The sequence below is a fragment of the Astyanax mexicanus genome, chromosome 3 (genome assembly GCF_023375975.1).
Source record: "Astyanax mexicanus isolate ESR-SI-001 chromosome 3, AstMex3_surface, whole genome shotgun sequence".
NCBI lineage: Eukaryota > Metazoa > Chordata > Actinopteri > Characiformes > Acestrorhamphidae > Astyanax > Astyanax mexicanus.
The window spans coordinates 51,085,662-51,107,625 of NC_064410.1; the positions used below are offsets into that span (position 1 = coordinate 51,085,662).

The window sequence follows — 21,964 nt, forward strand, 5'->3', positions numbered from 1 at the left end:
GAGCACAGAGTCAGGCATGCCACAGGATTAGGGGCCTTTTGGGTATCAAACCCACACCCTGAAATCAATTATCCATAAATGTGGGCTTAATTACCACAGAATTACCCCTGCCCCAGTTGGCTTGAAGAAAAACTATTTAGTAACACATGTACATTTTTGCATTTAGCTGATGCTCTTATCCAGAGCGACAATGTTATTTCTATTACAGAGGTGGACCAATGTAGTGTTAGGAGTCTTGCTTATGGACTCTTACTGGTGTAGAGCAGTACAATCACCCAGATTCTGAATTGAACCCCCGTCTCCCACATGATGTGGTAGCTCACTGGCAGGCAGTGGTGTTATCCACTGCGCCACACCAACCACCCCAACTGATTATATCTCAATCCTCAGAGTGTCATTAGTATGCAAGTTAAATCTCCCCTTGTTTCACTGGCAATCTAGCCTCCATTAGTAAGAGTAAACTGCTGGAAGTAGTGAACTGCAATTATATGCCAATGATGTGTGAACACAAAATCTTTTTTAAATCACAAAGCACATTTTAGTCTCTGCTTCTGCCGAAAAAACAGTCTGATTAAAGGTCTGTCTTAAAAAAAAACTAGCATATTTTCAGCTGAATAATGCAATGTTTAATCTTCAAAACTTAAAAAAACAACAACTTCTAAAATGTTTTCTGACCCTGGTAAGCGCTTAACAGAGGTCAAAGAGAACTCTTACAAAATATTCTTGGATGTTTCTTTACCCTACTGAATTACTTCCAGACTTCTTCAGCGATTCTAGGTGTCAAAAGGGGAAACCCAGACGTGCTTGGTTCTCTGCCATATGTAAATGCTAATAAGCTGTTTGTTTTGAAAGTTTAAACCGACCTTGGTATACAAAGTGAAAGCCTTTGGCAGTTTCTGGTCCAACTGTGGTGAACTTGATAGTTATCTGGTTTCCAGTACTCAAGGGCAATGACTCCCCTGAAAAAGAGAAAGAAAAACAAACAAGCTCAGAAACACCAGCACTTTGAATTCTTTATTTTTTGCATCTTGCTATCACTAAGCACACAACATACTGTATTGTGCCCTGGCTCATTTTAAGATTCTTTACTGACATTCAAGTACAACAAAATGATATGACTATGAATCAATGTCACAGTGTAATGAATCCAACGAGTTCTAAATGACTACTTATAATTTAAAAAAGTAGCACAGGACTGCAGTTCTGCATTGCATAAAAAAACAAACAAATAGTTAGTACACTGAGTAAACATAAGCCAGAACAAATACCACTGGGGGAAATGGTTAATAGTAGTTATTATAAAAAAATGGATTGGCTAATCAGTTCTATAGATGGTCTGGTGATAATTTGATACTGATTATGTTGTTTTGCAGAAATGTTAGTGTGTATGTATGTGGATGCAGAAGTATAATCCTCAGAAACAGTTCTCACAAAGCGCATTGCAGCCTGCTGCCACAAGATTTGATCATCACTTTTACTAAGTTGCTTCTTCGCCTTTTCATGGCTTCTCTTTTCTCATGGAATTGTGTGTTTGCAAAGTATATTACACTGAATAAAAGGGCTTAGATAAGTAGTGTCTGTCTCATTGATCTCCCTCGAAGCTCTATCGCTTTAATCAATGGCACTAACTGCTTTTCATCTGTAAAGCCACTGGAAGAAGATAAGAAGGAAGAAAATAAGCCATTTCCTCTCAGTCTCACCCTGCCATATTTTTTTCCTTGTGGCACACACCGCGGCCGCCAGACACTTACACCCGCTGTTAGTCACCATGATGGGGTGGCTGGAGCCAATGTGCTGATATCAGGAACTTTATAGATTCTGAAAGCAGTCACTGGGGATCTTTTGAAACCTTTAGAACCTTTTAAACTTTGAGTAGCAATGACTGTATTTCAGCCAGCGAGGTGTCATCAGAATTAAAGGTCTTCAAAATGGAAAGTGCAATCAAATGTCTGACATAATCACCAGTCTCCCTCACTGTGAGTGAGCTTTACCTGAATGAGAGCCCGAGAGAGAGGAGAGCAGAGGGGACTGCTGTGTAGGCCCGTCGTAAATGTCAACCACATCATTGAGAGACGTCTGGAACAGGACAAACTGGCCGAAAAGAACTAAAAAGGGAAGGGAAGAGAGAGAGGGAGAGAGAGAGAGAGAGAGAGAAGCACAGTGTCAGAGTAGGCTTGGGAGATGTTCAGTTTTCCAAATGACACATCTCACAACATTGTCAGACATCTCTGAAATGAGAAATGCTCATTAAAAGTCTGTATTTCACCATTCATTCAAAGTGGCAGAGCTTTCCCATTAGCAAGGTCAGCTCTCTCACTATAAATGCGTAGCTCTAAGACTTCTTTACTTCTCTGAAATTAGAAAACTACTTTGTAACAGTGAAATAATAAAGCCACTAAAAAATGTAAAAATGATGCAGGCACATCAGCAACAGTTGAATACCACAAATTGTTGGAACATGTCAAAGGTGATGTGATGTCTAAATTGAATCTCTGCTTGATTACAATGACTGTACATGAGCACAGACAGCACAATGTCTCTCAACAGTAAAGCCAATGCAGGTGCAGTGCCTGTGCTGGCTGGATGCGGTGTGAAGTATAGCTCCTCCCCTTCCCATAATTTCAATGACAAAACAGCCATTTTTCCGTCTCATTTTCTCTCTAAACTGTATTTTCATCTCCAGCATCTTATTTCAACAGTGGCACATTGTACTTGCTGACTTAGAACTCTTTATGACACTGCATGGGTCTAGTTTCAAAAACATTATTTTCACAAAAGTAGACCCTCTCAGAACACACTGTAATTGGATTATGGATCATTAACAACAAAAAGAAAAGGGAATGGGGTTTTTATACATGGCATACAAGAATCTTTCACACCCATGGTCAACATGTCTGTTACTGTACATACCTATGTAAAAGGTTGACTGAAAAGTTCTAATCAATATTCCATTTTTATTTTTATCTTTTACAGTTTGGGCACCCTGAACACACAGAACAGAACACAGTAAATGCTGTTTTTCAGTACTGCTTTGGTCAGGGACTGTGAGGGCAATTGCAAAATCTTCAGCTTGCATCTCATGAGGTAGTACATTGTAGAGTTTGATGTGAATTAAGAATCATTAACCTGCTGTACAATCTTATTCTTCTTACATTCTCAGCTTTTAATCAGACAGTGTGATGTTTGCTTCCAGAATTGTGTGTGATTAGTTTGTTTAACTGAATCTGTACTTGGCCAAGTAATGATAATTAAAAATTACAACATTTTCCATTTAATCTATGTAGCATACATGGTTTGTGCAGTACAGCAGTCTTTTTCGTTTTCTTCAGTGACAGCTCAGTCATCATTAGGGAGGTGTTACTGGAATTACGCCAGTTGCCGCACTAATTATTTGTGCAAATGTGTGAATTCTCGAGTGCAGATGGCACAAAAACAAGAATACCATTGTTCAAGGCTATTATTATTGTTCCAATGACAATACTGCCAGAACATCCAGACCTACACTAAAAGTGTAAGAGTCGTTACTGCAAAAAAAATGGCAAAATCCAGAGTGAAAAGTTAGGAATTCTGTCAAAAATGCCAGAGCTAAAAAAGAAAGCACTGCCTAAACAGAGAAATGATACAGCCCACATGATTTTCTAGTTACATGCTATTGTTAGCATGTCTGTCTTCTGGAAAGCTCACAAAGAGTGCTAAACATGTTCCCCGGAGCCTTCTGTCTTAAACTGGTCGTCTTTTATTTTACGCTGATCATACCCCAATTGTTTTACAATGTGCTAATAACATTACACAAGCACATCATTATTCTCAATTAGATCAGCTCATTTAAACCCAGAGAGGCTTCCCAGAGGTAATAAAGCTGTATGTTTATTTAAATCTATTTAATTGGCTACCTCTGTGAAATGGCTCTTTCTTTTGTGTGTTGGTGACTCTGGGAGCTGGCGGGCTGGGCTGGTGAGCTACTGTACACACATGCTGCAGTCTTATTTCCAGCCCACTGCTTTGATCGCATCATCAAGTTGGAGAAAATCATTAGCATCCTAGTCATTAGCACTACAGAACATTCCTGCCCTACATCTCCCAGAGCTCAGCTCTGCTAAAGTTCTGTCAGGACAAAACTTAGCGGAACTTTGTCTTCCGAGAAGAAAATTCACTTGTATTGATTCCATCAGCCAACTCGTTTGGTTCAGTTGCAGTTGTAGTAAGGGCTGTAGGGAAATCACAGGGTAGATTTCTGGACTTTTTTTTTTTACCACTTCTTATACAGATTATAGTCTCAGATAATATCATAGTCTGCAGAGGACACACTAATCAAATCAAAAAGACAAACTATCAAATAATTATTATGAGATGATGTGCACTTCCTGGTCCTTATTTAGAAACACAGCAAATGGAAAAAGAAACCAGTCTAATGGGTCTGCACCAGCACAGAATGGTACAGCCTGGACTTAGTAACCATCTGGTCCTGCTGTATTAAAGAGGCCTAGGAATCACAGCTCGAGAGTGGTGGAAATGCATACTGGTCACTGCTGTTATTAAAGTGAATTATTTAGAGTGCTAGCAGAGGAAAAAAATGAGGATTACACATTCGGAATGTTTCTCAGGAGCCTATTATATTCTTACAATGCCATTAACAAAATCACACACACACACACGCAAGATTAAACACACTCATCTTTTGGCAAGTGTGCATGTTTAGCATCAAGCCATTGCTGGAGTGCATAAAAGAATTTGTTCGAGATGTTAATGTCACAGCAGGGGGCTGAAAGCTAAAGTAGGCCTACTTAGCACAGCACAGCCTCCATGTGATTACTTCATTGCTACTGCAGGAATGCAGCTTTTGTAATCAGATTCTGGAACGAGCCAATTGTGAGCAAATGAATTTGTTTGGGCTGCGAGCCAAAAAAATGCCTTGATTAGATCTGCTGGTCTCGTGCACTGCCTATTGACTCTTGCTGGGCTACCGAAGACATCACATCTCGCAGAGTACATCACATCTCGCTAATTCAACCTCACTGACAGACAACATCAATATGATCCAGCAATCAAAAAATTACAGTACAGCAGTCACTTTACAGTTAACTGCATCTTAATCACTAACAACTGTAAGATAATTAACACCAGAAAAAGTATACAAGAATCTGTCACTTTGAGCTTTATGGAACAGATGTTGCGACAGCTTTAACATCTTCCACTGTGTAAACACTCAAAACAGCCCAAGTGTGACTCATAAGGACTCACGTTAGAAGCTGAGGGATGCTGTCATAAAAGCAGGGATACGTGCCCTGCCTGTGCACATAGTGTCCTCTTGGATAACTTCTGTTGGCTGGGAGCTGGGAACGTACAAACCAGCCTGTTATTGATGGTGCTTCTATTCTCCTGTAGAGCCAGCTGGAAAACGAACCATAACTCATTATGGCAAGTCTACTAGCAGAGAATGAGTTCATCCCCCGTGTGTTGGGTAAGAACAATAGGAGAGATGCTGAGGCTCTCAGCACATTATCCTTGAATTTAGCCACCTTCGAGGCTCTGGCAATGCCAACACAATCAGCACTCTGTGTCAGAAAAAACAATTGTGCTTGTTCAGGTTTCAACCACTTATGCGCCTAACAAGCTGGGCATATGTTAGGGGGACGCTAGCCAATTCAGAAGCAAAATGAAATGATCCTGTGCAAATGAGTAGCAAGCTTGAATCTTGATGACAGGCAGGTCAGAAACGGGTCAATTTAGAGCAGTGGAACGTGTAATTCCACAGATTTTAGATATAGTCTTGAACACTAACTGTGACACCCTGAAATGGGCATAAAGAGGCAATGGCTTTTTAAAGCTGTTTATGAAGTTTAGTGGACAAGCGGCACAGCTGCTGCGAAAAGTTGGACCATTTATCTTTGCCCACAAACAATGAAAGCAAGATAGAGACAAAGCTGTGGTGTCACTAGGGATCCTGTTTTTCGTGTTTAGAGGCTAAAGGAGATCCCAGAGCAATGCACAGAGCATGCTCTAATGTGAACGCCTCTGGTGTTGGTGTCGCCGTTGGCGAGAGAGCACCCAAGTTTCGCTGTCAGAATCCGAAGGCCATTTACAGACAACAGGGAGAGGCCATTTATCTGCGCCATCCAGGGAACCAGTCAGAATGGATTGATTCCCAGTTCAAGCACAGATAGCCCTAAGCTCTTGCACACACTACACATTCCTGTCTTGATCTTAAACCCTCCTGGAAGAATGCTCTAAGAGAAGCTGATCCACTGCACATAGACCATTGTTTTGAACATATCTAACAGTCTAACAGGCTTAAACCTAACTGATATTTTAAACAGCAGTTTGGGGAAAAGTTACAACCAATCTTTAGGCCATCTCATTTGACCTTTACAGTTTTCCTGAACTGTCACTTCTTAACCATCATTTAGTCCTATGATTTTGTATACTATTCTTTTTCTAAAATTAAGTTAAAAATAACTAAAAAACATTCATATTTGTCCAAAACAAATAGCTTTCAAGAAATAAAGGCATTTTTTAAATCATTCTTTTAAACTAAAACATTATTATTGTTATTTATTTTATTTTATTTTTTTTACCTCAACCACCTGACACCATTTGTTCTTAAGCCTATAGTTTAACATCTTAGACCATATTGCAAGCACATACATTAAATCTGGCCATCAAAGTGTTTACAGTAAAAAATTCACACTGACACAGCAGTTCAAAGTAAGGCTTAATATATATATATATATATATATATATATATATATATAAAACGGTGCTCAAAAATGCCACAGTTGACATCTACAATTTTGCCCAGCGTAAAAATCTTTTTCAGATATGGTCTTGCAATGTGTGCACCATTCTCACAGCTTCTTGATGATTGGGCCAAAATGCCCCCTCATGCCAAAAAGCAGCACAGCTGTGCTAGCCTGCTGGTCAGAAATTTCTGCCACTAGCATGTCGAGAACCCATTTCCTGCACCCGTTTTGGCACGCAGTGTAGGTCACAAAATGTGGTTGCTCTTTCCCAGAGCCGAACACCTTGCTCCAGCCATTCCTCTTCCTCTCCCCAGTACGACTCAAATCCCCCACTGCTGCACGAGATTGCCCTTTTCTATGCAACCCCTTACACTTAACACATTCTGACAGATGCTTACTGGCTCCTATGGAAATGAGGCCTGTGATTAATTCACATTTCTTCCTCTTTTTTCTCATGAGTAAGAACTCCTAGAGAAAAAAAAAGGTCTTCTTGTCTCTCACCGTCCTTGAATCTCTCTCTCTCTCTCTCTCTCTCTCTCTCTCTCTCTCTCCTGGGCTGAGTTTTACCAAAGCTGGACGGCAGAGCCATTTTCATCCTGCTGTTTAAAAGCAGCAAAGCAAAAAGGAAGAAAAGGAAAGGAACAGGAAAAAAGGTGCACACCTTTCCTCTGCTCTACACTGATTCCGTCAGATGAATGAGTAACTCGCCGAGGGGGAGAGAGGGGTGAATTCATAGCTGGAGCTGCCGGCATATTCTGCAGAGGACGCTTGGATATCACTCCTGCGATCACCCTTTTACAGTTGGAGGAAAACACAAACTAATCTGCACAAATGTTTCACCACTAGAAATGTGAGAAAAGCCAAATTGATCATTAACAACTTTCTCACATTTAGGCCTTTTATTTCACAGGTAGCTGAAAAAATAGAAATATACTTTGGGTATGTTACTGGTTACACTTTAATTGAATAGTTCACTGTACACTTAGAAAAATATGTGCTAAAATCTTTTTTGGATTGATGCCATAGAACCTTGTTTGATTCTCTAATTAACCTTTTAAAAAGTTCTTTAAAATGCTAAACCAATTTTGTAAATGATTTTTCAAGAAAAAAAAGTTAAATAACTTCACATAATGTAATAGTTAGATCCAATAATTTTATTTAAGAGTACTCAAGGTATGCAGAGGATAAACAGCTCATTAAAACATATTCAGCTAGATATACAATACTACCACAATGTTTTTCTTACACTAAAACACAATGGGTTGGTTTCTTGGACAGGGTTTAAGGATAGCTCTAGACTTCTCCACTCAAAATCCTGTGGAGACCAAGACTAGGCTTAATCCCTGTTTGGGAAACTACCACAATATCTGCCTCAGCCAATCAGTACTCAGTAATCCTAAAATTGAACCTGGTTAAAACCGTGACTTTTTAACTCTTGGTTGTGGGTAGTGATGACTTTTGTTTTTAGATCTGTAGACAGTTGTGAGAATAAGCCCATGTTTGCAGTAAAATATTACAAGGATCTGCAATGTTTACTCCCACAATGACACTTTTTATAATTCTACTAAATTTCTTAAATTTTAGAACAAAGTGACTATGCATTAGAAGTTGCTGATAATTAATTAAAAAATGACTAAAGTGACTAAATTAATAATGAAAAATAGTGTTTTTGTTAACTACAGAGGCTGTGGCCAATGGTTGCCAAATATGTGTATGTACAGTCCAAGCATTAATTCCAGCACATATAGTTTATTGCAACAGTACAAACGAATGGCTGCACCTGATGCGATATTTAATAACCTACCAGCAGACACTGGTCCTGGGGTGTCACCAACCAAGGGAAAGGAGTCAGACTAATATCTAAGGCTTTTGACAGATGTGCCAGAAGGTTTAGTAGTAGAAGCTGAGTTCATTATCATGGCTCCTGCTCCTGTGTTCTGTGCTGCTTGGTGGAGAAGGTAAATTACTCGCTGGCTGATCTGTGGCTTGAAGGAACTCAGGCCCAGAGCTTTGAGCACAGCTTACTGAAGAGTGCCAAGGTCACAGGTATAACCTGTCCTGTTTGGCAAGTCATTAGATTCTGCTCTGATAAGCGACTCAGTCAGGTCCGGGACGAAGTGCAGCCGGGAGGCGGACAGGTCCCTTATTTGCTTACCTCTTGCCTGGAGACGTGTGTATCTGCTCTTCTGCATCAGTCCGCTACCCCACACTTGTCACTTGACCTGTCTGGCCTTAAAAAGCATCAGGCTTGATATGAAAAAAGCAAAGTGAGCCGTCTTATATCCTAATCGGAGTGGTACAGTGCGGCAGGAGAGTGAGGTTTTAAAGGGAAAACCATTTTTACAGTTTTAATATATACAGTACCATCTATTCCTAGTCTATATAATACACTAGGTATTGCTCTTATGGTCTTGCCTATGAGACAGGAGTAATCCTGGTGGCATTGAGAATAATCCATTTCTCTTAATGGTGAGCAACAAAAAAAGCACTTGGTCCATCATTTTAGGGGGTCAATGACCAATTCGATTTGGGATGAAATTAAATTTGAGGTGAAAATGATAATTTAAAAAAATAATAAATCTGTCAGATATTTCATGTCAGAATTTCATGATGAAAAACTGAATAAACATGTGATTTGTGAGATTTTTGATGATTTTCAATATTTGAATGTGCAGCTGTTTATATTGCTTACACATTTAATAACGACTATATCTATAAAAAGCTCCAAAATATTTTAAATTGAATTTTCTGCTCCAGACAAGTTGCTATTTTGGATTAAAAAAGTATTTTGTCTGACAGCAACGATGTGTAGGCATTTAAATCCATGAATTAATTTGGCATAAAACAATACGCCTTATCTATCTGGTGGATTCACGTGTCCGTCATCTACCTCTAATCTGTAACTGGTGGATTTGTGCTCCATCTATGTTTTGTGTTAAACTGATCAGTGTACACTAAGAATATGACTAAGCACTTACTTCATTGTTTAAGGGTGGACAATTTTAAGTTGATTTTAAACTGAATCTGTATGAACGTCCATTTGAAGTCATTTATGCTGCTATGAAGATGTAAATTCATCTGTAACAATATACAGAAATATTTCTTCAAGGCTCACTGAGGGCACAGTGTAAGAACTAGTGCAAAATGAAAGTGTAGGTTGGCAGGAAATGTAAAAATACATTTTGGCCTCAAATGTAAAAGCATATATGTGTCAATAATTGAATGGCTTAAACAAAGGTTGCCTACCAAATAAATGAAATAGCCCAAACTTATATTATATTTTTACGCTATTCTTATCTTTGTCTCAGCTTGGCTCATTCTGCAGCGCTTTTCTGGCTCATAAACTTTCGCTTCTGACCTGACACTTTCAATGACTACTATTACGGGTATAATACTTTTTTAAATGCATTTCTATATATTGCACCACGCAACAATGGACTGTCGAAATGAGCAGATCTTTAACTATTGTTTCATATTGTAAATGGAACCACTGAACTGTAACATATTGACATTGTGCAACTGAATGATAACATGCAATTTCCACAAGTGCTAAATGGGTTTATAATTTCGTATGGTGGTTATAGAAACATGTATTAAAAAAGAAAAAAGAAAAAAAAGAAAAAAAGATGGTTCTGCTGATATATCAGGCTTAAACGGAGGCTGTATTGGAAGAGCTGTGCTGTTTCCAAGGAGATTACTGTCTGGATCACAGTTACTGGCTTTAATTGTTCAGGACCAACCAATTGGACCGACACCATGTGTGCCCAAACGTGTGCAAACACAGGTTCCTCAGGGGAAGTTCTGGCACACATCACCTCTGCAAGATGCCAATGATTTCTTGATTGTGATTCACATTCCTTTTGTGTTTTTGTTGTTGCACCTCTCATGCCTGTACTCCACTCTCTCTTTCTTTCTCTCTCTCTCTCTTCTTCTCGCACTCATGGTTCAATTGAATGCAAGTCAAAGCTTGTTCCACTGGCATGACCCATCTCACCATGGGCTGTAGAGTGAGCTGAGCTCATACCCCCAGGGCATCTTCTGCTACTCCAGGCCAGGTGGCTGGGGTCTATCCCCTGAGCCTTTGTTAACCTCTCTCTCTCTTTCTCTGCTTGGAAGCCTGGTCTGGAACACAGCCTGGACTTCAATAGCCAGTCCCTGAGGGACAGAGCTCCAGTGTGCTCGCTTTGAGGCTCAGCTACCTCTAGGTCATTTAAATGGATTATATCGAGTGTGGGTGTGTGAACATATGCATGCACATGCGGGATATGTATGCACTAACAATATGCACATTTGTTTGAGGTCATAATCTTTGTAGAAAGAAAAACGTATTTAATGCGTGTTGCATACTGTGCATTAGTGCTGCACAAATTTGCAAACTTCTCCACGAAATTCGGCAAAAGTAAATGATTTAAAATTTTATGATATTAATAATGCAATCTTTGTCTCAATTATTGGAATAATATAAATGGCATAGTGCTGGAACGAGTTGATGAGACGCATCAGTTTAATTAGTAATTTGCCTCCTGTAAACACACAGAGCAGTCCCACCAGCCTGTCCACACTGTATATTCAACCACAACACAATGGCTTGCTTACAAATGGCTGACTGGCAGACTATATGATTTCCCAAACGTATAGGTGAGCTGAGTGCTTCTAATACCATATACAGTAGATGATACCTCTACCAGAACACAGTGGGTCAGAGGGGTCGGCCTCTATTTGCTATAAAGCACAGGCATGAAGGTGGTGGGGAGGCACAGTAAGATAAAGAACTGCAGTTAGAAATTCACTTCAGATTCACAGGCTGATTTTGAACTCTGAAGGGGAAGGTCTGTCTGCAGTCCCCTCTTAGAATATATAAGAAGACAGGTGAAGAAGCTTTCTGCTGGAATACACCAAAGATCTGGAATTTTCCAATTGATATTCAAGACATATCTGCCACTTCCTAGTTTTAGAGAGCAGCTATAAATATTTTTAGCATATTATTTCAAAGCTGTTCCTTTTATATTGTAACATCAATATGTTCCATTATCTGTTTATGTTGCTTGAAATAATTGTTTTATGGAAAAAGAAGATTTTTTTCCTTTAAACAATATGAAGGGTTTACAAATGGCTTACAAAATTTTGAACTGGTCGACGTCTTTGCGATTGTAACTGATTAATATTGATATAATCCCTCCAGGTGCTAATGTATAACCTTTATGAAGGTACTATTGAAATTCTTTGGGTGGGTGGTATCTTCTTTAGCGCAGAATTCTGGATGTAAGATCTTTAGTATTTTACTGATTATGTTTGGCAAGGAAGAATTTCTTGTTTCAATTCTTAGCAATGACAATCCTGCAGCAAAACATGACAGCAGTTATTGGAAAAGTTAAATTTGAGATGTAAACACTAAACCAACTATGACAGACCTCATCATTGTGTACGGCCAATTAGATTCATGTTTATTTACCGTGTCCAAATGGGTGTTACCTTGTGAAACTGTGTCAGAATGTCACTGGACATGGGTTTCCCTCAGAGCTTAACCTGCACTCCTAAATCTCTGACACAGCAGAGTCCTCTTGTTTGTTAATTAGTGTCGCTGAAGTGAAGTGTGCATCTGAAATAAATGGGTTGGGTAAGAGTCCGTCTGTGTTAGACACTGTGGGCTGAGACACACCATCTGAAGTCATTTTGAAGTGAATACCGGTGAGTGTGTGGTGTGACACAAGTGTAATATTGTTGGTTCTGTTCAGTTTAGCTGTTGCAGGTGTAACCTCCTCTGTGCTGTTGATTAAAATAAACCACTCCACTTGCCAAATGGCACAGTAATAAAATTAGATTTTTTTCCATTACACAGCATATGCTGCTTGATTGGTGTGTAAGAAAAAGAGAAAGCTTTTTCATTGCCCTTTGTATACTACACTGCGGTCTGTTTGTAATTTGACACTTATATCATTTCTTGTAGCTTGGGCTCTGTGCTCCAGCAACTGGACTCGAGATAAATCAATGAGATTAAAGTGCAGCTTTATGAGGTTAATGTCACCATTAATTTAAGGGTATTTACACCTGTGTTAGGTGACCTATACAGAAAGCAAAATAAATAATAATAAGATAGATAGATATAGAGAGATTCCATATCAAAGCAGATACCATATCAAACCAGTAACATCAGCCATCCCGATATCAAAAATATTCTGGTGTTCGGAGGTCAATAACCAAGGACTCAATCGAGCTATAGCCATAATCCACATATCACATCAAAATACACAACCTACTTATCTGACCAGCACAGTGCCATCTAGCTGTTATCAAATTTTAGCTAATAAAGGGCTAATCTGCCATTTTGGGCTTCATAATAAAAGTCACCTTAGCCAGATCATTGCTACATACGAAAAACTACTGAAGTCATACACTGTCATATACTATGACGTAATAAAATGTGATAAATATTTGTGGACATACTTTGATTAAGCTAAGTAAATGCTCATGATCCAAAGTAGACCCAAGAATCATGTATCATGGGTATATATGTCTGACTTGCCTTCACTGGTAATGTGCACAACCATTAAGATAAACAGTTAAAACTTTTAGATTCATCAGCAGATTCTATTGCTGATTTTCTACTAAATAAATTTAAACTGGAGGGTGGATGAGATGAAATATACTACTTGATCCACTTGAATTATACTAACACATTGAAATCTACAGGACATATTTTACACCTTACACACAAAAAGACAGAAGACAGAGTAAAATCCCCCCTGAAACAAGGAGAAGCTGACAATGGCTTCAATTTATAGCTGGCCCCTGGCATCACCATGAAAGAGACTCAGGGTCTTCAGATGTTGCAGGCTTCAAGCACTCAATGATTGCATGTGATTGCATTTTATTTAAGATTAGATTGATTTGTCCAATTACATGGAAGCCAGAAATGGTGTGATGGCTCATCCAATATAGCTTCAAATTAGAGCTGACACTGTGTATACAGTACTACATACACAGCAGCTGCTTTGTATTCATGTTCAGCACAAAGACACTGCATATATTCACCACTTGAAGAAGACCAGCACCAGCTCCTCTTCTTATTCTCTAACAAACGCAATGCAAAGCAGTCTAAGTACATTGAGCTCATTAGCAGTTCTTCACTGCTGTTTCCATGCCTTACCAATGCTGATTCATATCCTCAAGGACAATAGTCCATATGAAGTCTATGAACAGAACTAGAGTGAACTGAATCTTCCTCTGCCTAAAAGATTTCTGAATTTTGGTCAACGGCAACAAATGGAAAAGGCAAGACCTTCTGTTGAGATAAAAAACAGGCAAAGCAAAGGCTATTTCTTTCCCTTCTCACCACAGCCGGTACTTTCTGCTTATATCTGAAATACGTATGCGTGCAATGAATCTGCACACTCAGTCTGTTTGAAGTCCACAGAAGTTCATGATTGACACAAGACCTCTATGACGAGGGAGTGATGAAGTGAGCTAAAAATACCTGGGAAACATTAATAGGATTGTGAAGGGTACCAGAACAGCTGAAGTTGCAGGAGGCTTGCAGGGGTGTGGAAGCCTTATGCTAATATATAAAGGAAGGGTATCATATTTGTACTGACTGACTCCAAATGCACAAGCTCGCTGAAACACGCAGTTCTTTTTCTTTTCTAGACACTGAGAAATAGATGGTGCAAAAACTTTACACAGTGTATTAATCACTGCTAAATGACATTTAAAGGGGTAGGGGGACTAATGGGTACCTGGATGGAAAATGTCAGAAATGAAAAGCATCCATTAACAATGCTGAGAAAGCTAGTTTGAGATGTGATGGAAGAGCAGAATGTGCAGAACTTCATGCTAATGCACAGAGGAGAGAATATACACTCAAAAAGCAATTCATTAAGAGGGCTGTACATGTTTTCATTCATACAATTATCAGCCAATCAGCCAGCCATGTGGCAGCAGCAAAACCATAAATCCTTGTAGATACAGGCCACAGGCTTCATGTAGTGTTCACGTCAATGTCAAAATGTGGAAACAATGTGATCTCAGTGATTCTGAGTGACATGACTGATGGTTCCAGGCAGACTGGTTTAAGTATTTCTAGAACTGCTAATTTCCTGCAATTTTCCGCAAAACAGGCTCTAGAGGACAAAAACACCGTAATGCAAACTATAAAATAAGAATTATCAGACTGGTTCAAGCAGATACAGTACAGTAGTACTAGAAGGAAAGATACAACCAATACACACAATACATCCAAACTTCATGTTGAGTAGAGACAACAGCAGAATACCAAATCGGGTTCCACTTCTTTCAACCAAGAACATAAAACTGAGGCTGCAGAGGGCACAGGCTCAACAGAGATGGATAGTTAAAGGATGGAGAAACGTAGCCTGTTATGAAGAATGCAGATTTCTGACACACAGTAGAAAAGCAGGTTGAAAAAATGAACCCAACCTGACTTTATTTAGTAGTCCAGACTGGTGAAAATGGTGTAATAGTGTGAGGGATATATTTTCTTGGTGCATTTTGGGCCATTAACCAGTCATTGCCTAAAAACTATAGCCTGTTTTAGTATTGTTGCTGTACATTTCTGTATGGCCACGGATAACTCATCTTCTAACAGCTACTTCCAGATTGATAATGCAATACATTACAAACCAACAGTCCTTTGAACTGCAAAAGAAGAACCTACCGGACAGGGACAGGAATAGTATGTGGCATGTCAGCATACAGTATATCTTGTGAATGTATATTTAAGAACAGTGTAAGCTTAAACTCGACTGACAGTCTGACAAGTTTAACATTGTAAATAATGCAGTAAATTCAAACTTTCATGCATAGGCCCTTAAGCCATCACATTAGTTTCACCAAGTGAAACATGTAATGCTGTTTGGCTGCACTACTGTTTAGTGTCTTAAACTGCAAAGGCAACATTCAGCACAATCCTCCAAACTTCAATTAGAGCCCCATTGAGTGCATGTGTAAGGCCTGCAGCAAGCCAGCTGAAAAAGGCCAGAAGCTGTTGTAACTGTAATTTAGCAACTGAACGTCGCTGGTGCTAGCGTGCAATATTTAACAGCAAGAGATCATTACACCTGCTCCCCCACCGGCCATGACGGAGGATGGAGTTCATGTCGAGTCTCTGGGACCAGAGAGGTGGAGGGAGGAAGATGGAATGATGGGCTGGGGGGAAAGAAGGGGGAGGGGTGTTCGCTCTGTACTGAATAATGCATCTCTCAGACCAAACCTGTCATTGTCTGAAATATTGCTGCTATCATTCTTTCTGACAGAATAATGAAACATAAAAAAGGCTGTGGAACGCTGCATTTTTAACGGCAGAGCTGTAGTACTGTGCGCTGCTGATGAAAGTGTGAGTGGCGTGGGGGTAAGCTTGCTGTGTATGTGTGAGCGTGTTTTGGGGGCAGCGTGTGTATGCCTGCAGTGGCGAGAGTCGTGATTTGTAGATGTGCAAAGACATCTGGATCCACACAGTTGCTCAGAAGCCACAGAAGTGTGTGAAAGTGCTGGTGAGTGGTGTTATTTTGGTTCTAAGGGAACTCCCACCACTCTGACAAGACTACCGTGCTTGTTTTTTTTTTTTAATTAGAGATTTCTCTCACAGCATCTCGAGTATGGATTGTTAGCTACTCAAGTCCAAACACTGGATCAATACTGGGCCACCAAGGCATGATAACTTTACAGGAATGTGTGCTTTCCACTAGGAGAGTAAAAAAAAATGTGTAATGATGCAACACTCTGAAGCTGGTAATTCAACTGCATTGATCTGAAAATGTTAAAGTTGATCATAATTAAACTATACAGCCAAGGTTGTGCTATTTGGCACTGGCATGCCTATAGATAACTGCAGCAATGCAGTGCCAGTATCGATTTTAGATTTTTGTTTTCAGACTTTAAGATGATTATGATCCATAAACTTGATTGGTTATGCCACAGCCTTTAAATTGGATTCAGGACTTTGATCACTCCAAAGTCTTTACTTTGTTTTTGATTTTTTAGCCATGCTGCAGAACCCAAGTAGGTCCATTCCATTTATCTCAGCACTGAAGTAACAAAACAGCCTCTAACACCACCATATTTTACTGAAGGTATTGTTCTAAAATGCGGTGCTACTTTTACACCAGAAGTAATAGGACACGCCTGGGAAGGTATACCACTGTTCCACTTTTTCGCCAAGTGTAGATAATGGCTCTCACTGTGGTCCCAAAACTTTAGAAATGGCTTTATAACCTTTTCCAGACTGGTCCTAAGCTACTATTGGTGATACAAGTCTTACAATTTCAGGTGAAACATAAGTACAAAGCAATGTGACCCTTCAGAAATGGGCTCCATCAAAAACGGCAGCTTGTGTAGATATTAATTGATATTTTATATTTTTGAATGGACACTCTGTTGTTATATGTAATGATGTCAAGTGTTGCTGGGTTACATGCAGGCAAGAAGGAATTACACCTAACATTATTTGGTCAGAGTGCTGTTTTCAACCTTATATGCATTTCTGATATTTCAATCACATTATGAGGCTGAAGATAAGTGTGGTATAATGACCACTGAATGTGATGAACAATAATTAATTTAACAAATATTACAAATGATTGGTTCTTTAATCAATTATCCATCAAATACTCAACATACCAATGCTTGTCATGAGTTACAAAAAAAAATCCCTAAAATGTTGATGTTTTTTATTGTCTTTATTCTAGTATTTTTTCCACAGTCAAATTCATGGTATCAGAGTTCTCAATTCACACAACAATAATCACATTTAACTGCATTAAAAAAGCGATAATGTATTTTATGTAAAACAGTAACAATCCTGAATCATTGTGCAATTTTAGATTTAATGAAACACTGCATTGTTTCTGAACAATGATAATCAAACCCTTGAGATTCAAACCACATCACATACACTATTCTAACACCTAGCCCAGTTTGTGCCTCAACTAATTTGTATTTTTAGCTGAAGAGCCACCCACGCTCTGCTGACCACCCCCAGAGAATGTGAGAAAGCTATTTTCAGAGCAGGTCCTAAACTCAAATAGTTTGGGTAAGATGATCTGCTTCAGTGCTGGTCTTTATGTCTGACAACCTAAAGCTTTTCTGACACGCAGCTAAGGTTTTCATCTCCGCACAGTTATATGCGCTCAGGCCTGGCTTTGTTCTAGAAGACACATTAAGCCTTTAATCGCTCCCTTACTCGCCCTAGATGTTTGACAGTACTTCAGGTGCATGATAATACACAGCTCCCCCCAGCAGGAGTCCACCATGCAGGGGCTTAGTGACAAAGGCATCTAGACCAGCTCTTTCTACTGTAGCTCTCTCTACTCTAGAAATTTCATTCTCCATTTATGTCTTAAACACATTATATTGAAGCAATACATTTGTATTGAGTGAAATAAACAGAGATAAAAAAGGCCCTGAAACCATCAATCACAGCTAACAGCAACATCTGATAAAGTAAGGAAAAAAACGTTTCCCATTGATTTAAAATGGGAAAAATATCTGCACATGGTTATTACTTGTGTGCCTTAAGATCAAGCACTGTTAAAAGCACAAAATGCAGCCAATGAATGCAATAAAATTAGTGGAACGTATCTCGCTCACTGTCTGTAAATTTCACACCAACCCTCCTTCATGAAACCAGAACACATACAGTCTGTGCATTCCCTCACTCTATTTCGGTCCCTATTGATCTTTTGTTCAGATATGTTGCTGGTGCTCCCATGGGAAAAAACAAGCTTTGCCATGGTCTAGATACCTCAGTAAGACTAAAAGCGAGATCTAGAATGTCATCCTAGCTCATTAAACCTGACAGCTATCAGAAAATCCTTGAAGCAAGTGTATTACAAAACAATACCCTGGTGCACACCAGTGCCTTTGGGTGCTGACTCCCGCAAAACTAAAACACAGCCTCCGCATATGTAACACCCACAACCTAAGGGCTATGATTTCTCAATGGGCATGTCAGAAGGAATTGCAACTGCAATACATGTGTCCAGTTGTACAGTTCAGGCTATGCTGCATATGGAATACATCTACATATGAAAGAATTGTAGTGCAAATTTAGGCTATACAGTATATGGGAAAAATGAATAGCGTGTGTATTGCTTTGGTCGGAGTAACTTCCATGCCGTCCAGGGAAGACTTTCTAACTAGATGTTGGAGCATTGCTCTGAAAGTCTGATTGCATTTAGTGACTAGCATTAGCACCACTCCTCTTCTCCCACTAACCGAATAATTAAAGTACAAAATTCTGAATAGAGAATCATCATTCCAGAGAACAAGGTTCCACTGCTCTGCTGCTTAAAGATAAATGCAATCATAAAAGGGTTGTCCACAAACATTTGGACATATAGTGTACATTGGAATAATGGTGCCCTTGTTGTAAAGTCCTACTAAAAGCTCCTTTCATAGCACCTTTATTTTTGAGTGTCCAGTCAGTAAGGCATATCCACATGCTTACTATCTCTTATATAAACAGAATTTAGTAAGGTAAAGACACCCTAGGCAGCAAATGCATTTTTCATTCTTCACACTCTTCTTTCGCAAAGCCATCAGCTTTTCACCTTCACTTTGCTCTCATCACGTCTTCATTTCAAATGACATCAGTCTTGTTTAGAGCCCTCCATCCCACTGCATTAGTCTGTGAATAGGCCAATGGCCAGAAAGGACCCCGCCGGGAGCCATCACATGCGGCCCACACAGTGGTAAACGATGCCTGAGAGGAGAATCGGAAATACCCATAACAGCTTATGAAAACAGATAGTGACATTGAGGGAGGTTTTTTGCTTGGGCTCCTTGAGATTCTTTAAGAGTAAAACACTTCCAAGAACAGTAGCAGCCTTTGTGTGAGCTTTGGAGGACAAAGCTGCTCCATTTCAGCAGGATGTGCAGAAGCTTAGGCATACAGTACTGTATACTGGGCTGAGTGACAGTTGTGGGTCACAGGGAAGAGATGTTTGGAGTAATCCCCCAGTCCAACTCTTATAACGACACAAGGCGAGTACTAAACTCTTTACAGCGGCTGTGATCCTACACTGATAGACAGTTTGGAAGTACTTGGACTGACTTCAAGGAACAGAGGCCGAAGATACTGGGTCAGTAGAACATGCAGTACAATGTAGAGCCATGGCTTATCTCAAGGCTTCTTCCTCAGCCAGTTGATTTCTTGCCAATATTGCCTATGGCTTGCATAGTGGGAATTTTGGACTTCATCTGCATTGTATCAAAACTACATGTATAGAAACAGACACCAAAACTGAACCTCTTTCATATTTTCTCTACACCACCAAAGCTGTTTCAATTACTGAATCAAATATGTATATAAGTAAATTATACAGCTCCTGGAAGAGTCTTTCTACTGGTTTGTTCACCAACCATTCCTTACCATTACAGTTGTTGTCAAATAATAAATATGTTATAGATTAACATAGAAGTCATATATTTTCATTTTTAAAGGAAGTAATGGGTATAATAGTGCCATTACACTTTAACAGTATTAATTAGCTGTCACGCTTTTGGGTTCCCCACTGCCAATTTTACCTACAACATTTCACATTATCACCAGTTTATAACCTACCAATCAGAAACTGTTCTACAACTCACTGTCTCACAAAAATGAGTTTGAAATTTACAAAATACCCCTCCCTGCTGCATATAAAGGGCTATTTATGATATGGAAAACTTTTAAACATAGATGAATGCCAATCAGTGCACACTAAAATATGCTGAAAATGAAAGGGAAGCTTGGTAAACCGTGACTCCACAAACATCACAATTTAAAACAAGTGTAGTAAAACAGGGAGAATACACAATAAAAAATTTCTCAGATGCATAAGTTTGCATGTATGGGTTTACATTGCTTTTTTACATTTTAGATACCAATTAGCTAGAGCTAAACTTAGCCTAGCATATTACAAGCTCAAGGCAGAAAAAAAAAAAGATTACTAAACTTGTTTAGGCCAAGATTAAATTACCTACTCTTACGTATTTGTCATAAATGTCACTGACTTGAAGGAGGAGAAGCCAGGTAACTGATCATAACTGGTCCTGGTCATGTCTGAATATAAAGGTCTGGCAGCTTTGAGATTTGGCCCGACACCTTACTGCTTTTCCACCACTTGGTTGCCGAGACCAACTTCCTCGCCTTGTGATCTGTTGCTGATATTTCTGCTCCCTGCTAGTGTTTGGGATACTTATAAGATCATGATTATAAAGGGAACAAAAATTAGGACCTTCCATAACTTTTGTCATAAAAGAAGCATCACTATTCTTGAGAAAACTTAAAAGTGGCACTCCAAACAGTAAATCAGACGAGGTAAGTAGAATGGGACTGAGTGTTTATGAGCACAGGTCACTGGTGTGTCACCACTGCCATTATTTTCCAGAGTAATTATGAAGTGCTGTAATCTAGCGTGCATGCTGATGGGTAAAAGTTTTAGTAGGCCAGAGGGAATGTCACTGGAATGTTGAGCACAGTTTATGCTCTCAGCCATTAAATATTAATACTGCAGAGAAGCCTTCAGCTCCAGCATGCACCCAGCACGCTTTTCAACTTTTCAAGTGTAAGACAGAAAATTGGCAGCTAGTTGCTAAGTTACCGCTGAGCACCCTCCTTTCTTCGAAACGGTAAATCCATGAGCCCAAATTAATGCAGAAAGAGAGGGTGTGTAATCCACACAGGAATTTCTACCCTGGTTACTAGGAACAGAGAGGATTTTGTATGGTTGAATGAAACAGGCTGCGGAGGTGCACTTACTCTGACTGCTGAAGCAACGCCAAACATGAAACTGACAAGACAATGCTGCATTTTAAATGACAACTTGATCTCTCCATATCAAACTGTGTTTAAAAATCCATGAGCTAGAGAGCAAGCTTTATTTCAAATGATCAAAGGAATTTAATTTAAATTTCAAATAAAAAAGCCAATCTCTTACCGAATTCCCTGGGCACAGAGATGGAGTACACACAGCTGTGGCCTGCCGTGTAGTTCCTAGGGAAGTTTGGGGACAGCACGGTTCCCTCTGACCCTGTGGAACGGCTGCCGCAAGGTGCTGTCCACAGAAAAACACACAATTTAGCTTTTTTTGTTCTTTAATTTGTGTATGAATGGACCAAAGACAAGCTTCAAAATTACTTGGAATAAAATCTTTCTGCATTGATTTTTTTTTTACCTTATCCTTTAAAGTAGCAATACATTATAAATAACAGAGTATTCTTTACAGCCT

At 39.4% G+C, this 21,964-nt stretch overlaps 1 protein-coding gene across 5 annotated transcripts in view; it reads right to left on the reverse strand.

Annotated features, from left to right (window-relative positions):
* The window catches only part of csmd3b (CUB and Sushi multiple domains 3b), a 524,461-nt gene that overhangs the window by 117,593 nt on the left and 384,904 nt on the right, over positions 1-21,964 (reverse strand). For all 5 annotated transcript variants that reach the window (XM_022683312.2, XM_049475470.1, XM_022683311.2 and 2 more), the window contains 3 exons: positions 21,674-21,790; positions 1,992-2,105; positions 864-959 (listed from right to left, as the gene is read on the reverse strand). In XM_022683312.2, the coding sequence (XP_022539033.2) occupies positions 864-959; positions 1,992-2,105; positions 21,674-21,790 (327 nt within the window). The remainder of the gene's footprint in view (positions 1-863; positions 960-1,991; positions 2,106-21,673; positions 21,791-21,964) is intronic.